The sequence below is a fragment of the Anomaloglossus baeobatrachus genome, chromosome 6 (genome assembly GCF_048569485.1).
Source record: "Anomaloglossus baeobatrachus isolate aAnoBae1 chromosome 6, aAnoBae1.hap1, whole genome shotgun sequence".
NCBI classification, from domain to species: Eukaryota; Metazoa; Chordata; class Amphibia; order Anura; family Aromobatidae; genus Anomaloglossus; species Anomaloglossus baeobatrachus.
Window position 1 is genome coordinate 472,318,863 of NC_134358.1, and position 4,292 is coordinate 472,323,154.

The following is a 4,292-nucleotide window of genomic DNA, read 5'->3' on the forward strand; positions in this document are numbered from 1 at the left end:
AAATTCTGGCCAGGAAGCAGTTTCGTCATAGAAAAATCATAATATGTTTATATTCTAAAGTTTTATTCTGTTATACAACTCACTTCTAGATTAAGGTACTGAAAATATAATGTTTCACAGACAAAAATATTGAATGAAAGTGAATGAATAAATAAGTATATATATATATATATATATATATATATATATATATATATATATACATATATATATATATATATATATATATATATATATATATATATATATATATATATATATTGCCAGCACCCTAGCAGCTAGATCACGAAAAGTGCCACTGGATGGATAAAAAAATGAGTGTGGAAGAAATAATATTAATAAAGAAAACCTAAATAGATAAAACAAGAAGCTTAAGTGCATTGATATTTTTAGGAGGTAATGTTGTATGTTGCTGTAAAGAAGGAAGGAGTAAGTTGTTTAAATTATCCATAAGGGGGTTGCTCCTAATACAAATATATTAAGTGTGTATATACACATATATATATATATATATATATATATATATATATTGAGGTCGAGCTAAGATGAACCTTTGCATACGAAAGTGATCTGGGAGGGGTCGGTGCTGGGCCTGCGCTATCATTGGCTGCATGCATTTGCAGTGGTGCAGGGCTATCTCTAATCATATTCAGCATGTTTTGCACAAGAAATGTCAGCCAGAAAGGAATATCTGCTCTCTTCGCCAAATTACCCCACAACAATGTCATGCTCGGAGAACCCAACTGCGAACTCCTTCCTGGTGGACTCCTTAATCAGTGCTGGCAGAGGGACAGAAGCTGGGGGCTACTACCAAAGCACAGGGGTCTACCTGCCACAGGCTTCCGACGTGTCTTATGGGCTACAGAGCTGTGGACTTTTTCCTGTTTTGAGCAAAAGAAATGAAGGTGTTTCCCCCGGTAGCACAGTCCCTACATCTCAAGGCTATGCTCCAGGGATGGATGTCTGGCTAGAAGCCTCCAGGTCCTGCAGAGTGGAGCAATCTGAAAGCCAAGCTGCCACCTCTTGCTCCTTCACACAGAACATTAAGGAGGAAAATTCCTATTGCCTCTATGACTCGGACAAATGTACTAAGACTTCTACCCCAACTGACTTATCCACTTTTCAAAGGGTTAACTCTGAGGGTAGCCCTGCTCATAATACCAGCTCTGTTCCAGTGCCAGGGTACTTCCGCCTCTCCCAGGCTTATGGCTCCTCCAAGGGCTATAGCGCTGCGCACATTGCTGCTCCCCAATTTGCTCCACAGCCCCCGGTTCGGTTTGAGCCTCCTTTGTCCTTATCATCAATGTCCGCAGAGCTCGCCAGGAAGGACAGTGAAGAGTCGCCCCCCGCCAAAGTCCCGAGCGCCGCCGCCAGAGCCGACGAGGAGGCGCACACGTCTTCATCCGGGGCTGAGGACTCCTCTCCGGCTCCTTCTGACTGCAGCAAGCACTCCCCAGAGAAAGAACCCGGAGGTGAGCTCACACTCACACTCACACCACAAAGGGCAGGGGCACTACACCAACATTACAGAGGAAGCTTCTCTTTATTATCAGCCTTTGAACTATGTAATAATTGGGCGTGAGTCTGTCATAAACATCATGTCCATTCTCAACTTTACACCACATGCTGCTCCTCTGTGCTTTGTCTTAGAGGAAGCAGGAAGCCCCTATAAAATAACACTATTTACAGGGCTCATTACAGGCGCCAGAACATAGCAAAATATGACACTAAGCATCCCAGGTTACATGTGTGATAAGTGAGTGTGTGGAGCTGCCCACATGTCCCAGCACAGTGCCCCAATGCTCTACACCAATGTCTGTGGCCTGTGCTCTGTATTCTAGCAGAGGGTCCACTACATCTTCATCTAGTAGACTCACAAATGATGGATAAATGCATGCTAGCTGTTTAGGATAGATAGATAGATAGATAGATAGATAGATAGATAGATAGATAGATATATGATGGATAGATAGATAGATAGATAGATAGATAGATCAGTAATGGATAGATAAATACATGATGGATGAATAGATACATAGATAGATAGATGATGGATAGATAGATAGATAGATAGATCAGTAATGGATAGATAAATACATGATGGATGAATAGATAGATAGATGATGGATAGATAGATAGATAGATAGATAGATAGATAGATCAGTAATGGATAGATAAATACATGATGGATGAATAGATAGATAGTTATATAGATAGATACATGTTGAGAAGATCGATAGATACATTATGATAGATAAATGGATAGATAGATAGATAGACAGATAGATACATCATGGACATATAGATAGATATATATCATGCACGGATGGATAGATAGATAGATAGATAGATAGATAGATAGATAGATAGATAGATAGAGATAGATAGATAAATGTAACATAGATACATGATGGGTTGATGGATAGATAAATGTTGTTTGGTTGGATAGATAGATAGATAGATAGATAGATAATTGATGGATAGATAGTGAATAGATTAATAGTTACTGTTTAAAAAAATATATAGATAAATGATGGATAGACAGATATATTCATATAAACATAGATAGACAGATAAGATATATAGATAGATAGACAGATAGATAGATAGATAGATAGATAGATAGATAGATAGATAGATAGATATATTTAAGAAAAAAAACTAGTAGTAGTACAAACAAAACGAATGAACATGCAGGATTTGATATTAATAACATTGCACGAGTGAAACCCTTAAAATAAAAAAAATAAAAAAATTAAAAAAAAAAAACAGATAAGCTTAAAGATATATATCTGTGTTTTTTTCTCAACTTTTTTTTGCACAGGGACCTCGAAAGGTGACAATGGTGCCAACTGGTTGACAGCTAAGAGCGGCCGGAAGAAGCGCTGCCCCTACACCAAGCACCAGACCCTGGAGCTGGAGAAGGAGTTTCTGTTCAATATGTACCTGACTCGCGAGCGTCGCCTAGAGATCAGCCGCAGCGTGCACCTCTCAGACAGGCAGGTCAAGATCTGGTTCCAGAACCGCAGGATGAAGCTCAAGAAAATGAACCGGGAAAACCGGATTCGAGAGCTCACAGCCAACTTCAACTTCTCTTGATGACCTCCTCCATAGGAAGCCAGTACTTTTGTTCTTCCACAGTCACCTATATGGATTGCCAGAGCTGTACATTATGACCAGTATGTCCATCATCTACCCAGCCTTCTGGGTTAAAGCCATACTTGCACACGTCTTAAGAGCTTTTTTTTTAATTAAAATAATTATTATTTTTGTTTATTTTTTTTAAGACTGATATAATTTTTTATGGCGGTTGCGCATTAATACGTTGTATATTTCCAGTCTTGTTCCTCCCTTTGTCTTGCATCCGGCATTGCATTTTATGTTGTTCAAGGAAAAGGTGGATGAGGCACTAAAATACCGGTTTTCACATTTTATTGGGTAGAATGAAATGTTCCTTATTCTCCAGGAAGAAGGAACTATTTCATTCCTCAATAAGGTCATAAAAACACATGAGGGCACTTGCAGGACTCAAATGATTCTTGAATGTAGTCTTGTTGGTGTAGAAAGGTTACGTTTAGTAACAGCAGAAAAGCACATGGTCCATTACTAGTCGGTTCTCCTTCCTTGTGTACTGTCACTACACAAAAGAAGTCTTGGAAAAGGGGAGATTCTCATTCCTCAGATATACTGTGAATTTACATGCTTTAAGTAAGTACAGAAGATGAACTTTATAGATTCAAATATGTGTAAATGTTTATTATTATTAAAAGTCAATGTTTCTTCTTGATCCATGGACACATGACCATTATTAACCAGAACATATGCTGCTGTGTGCGACCAGGCCATGTTTATGTTTTCAATGAAGAATCAAATAAAATAAAATGAATCCTTGGTAATTTTCTTCCTTTAATTCTGTGGCTGTTTACATTTTATTTTATCCTCTCAAAAACTTTTACAACAGCACAAGTTGCTTACCCCCCACCCACCCCCCCTTCCACAATTACTATAGGAATCCATTTAAATATTACCTAGACAGTCGTAATTTGTCTGAGCTATATAGCAATGGTGCTGGAAGCTTTGTCGGCTTTTGTTCACTTTTATGACTTGATAGTATATCTGGATTGTTGCAGAGTAGACCAGAGCTTTCAGTTCAGCAAGGAGCAGCTTAGACAGAGGAAGCAGCTAACACAGGAGCACATGGGATTGGTTTTATTTATCCTGAAAAGCGAGGAGCTATTTCTCTTCCATCCGGAATAATATTCCATTGGGACAAAGTGACATTCAGGAAAGTC

General features: G+C 38.6%; 1 protein-coding gene across 1 annotated transcript; it reads left to right on the top strand.

The window, feature by feature from the left end:
* Positions 1–647: 647 nt before the first annotated feature.
* Positions 648–3,886, top strand: HOXA10 (homeobox A10). Its single transcript, XM_075316689.1, has 2 exons — positions 648–1,472; positions 2,825–3,886. The coding sequence occupies exons 1-2, from the start codon at positions 671–673 to the stop codon at positions 3,097–3,099; spliced, it is 1,077 nt and encodes a 358-aa protein (XP_075172804.1). The 5' UTR covers positions 648–670; the 3' UTR covers positions 3,100–3,886.
* The last annotated feature ends 406 nt before the right edge of the window (positions 3,887–4,292 follow it).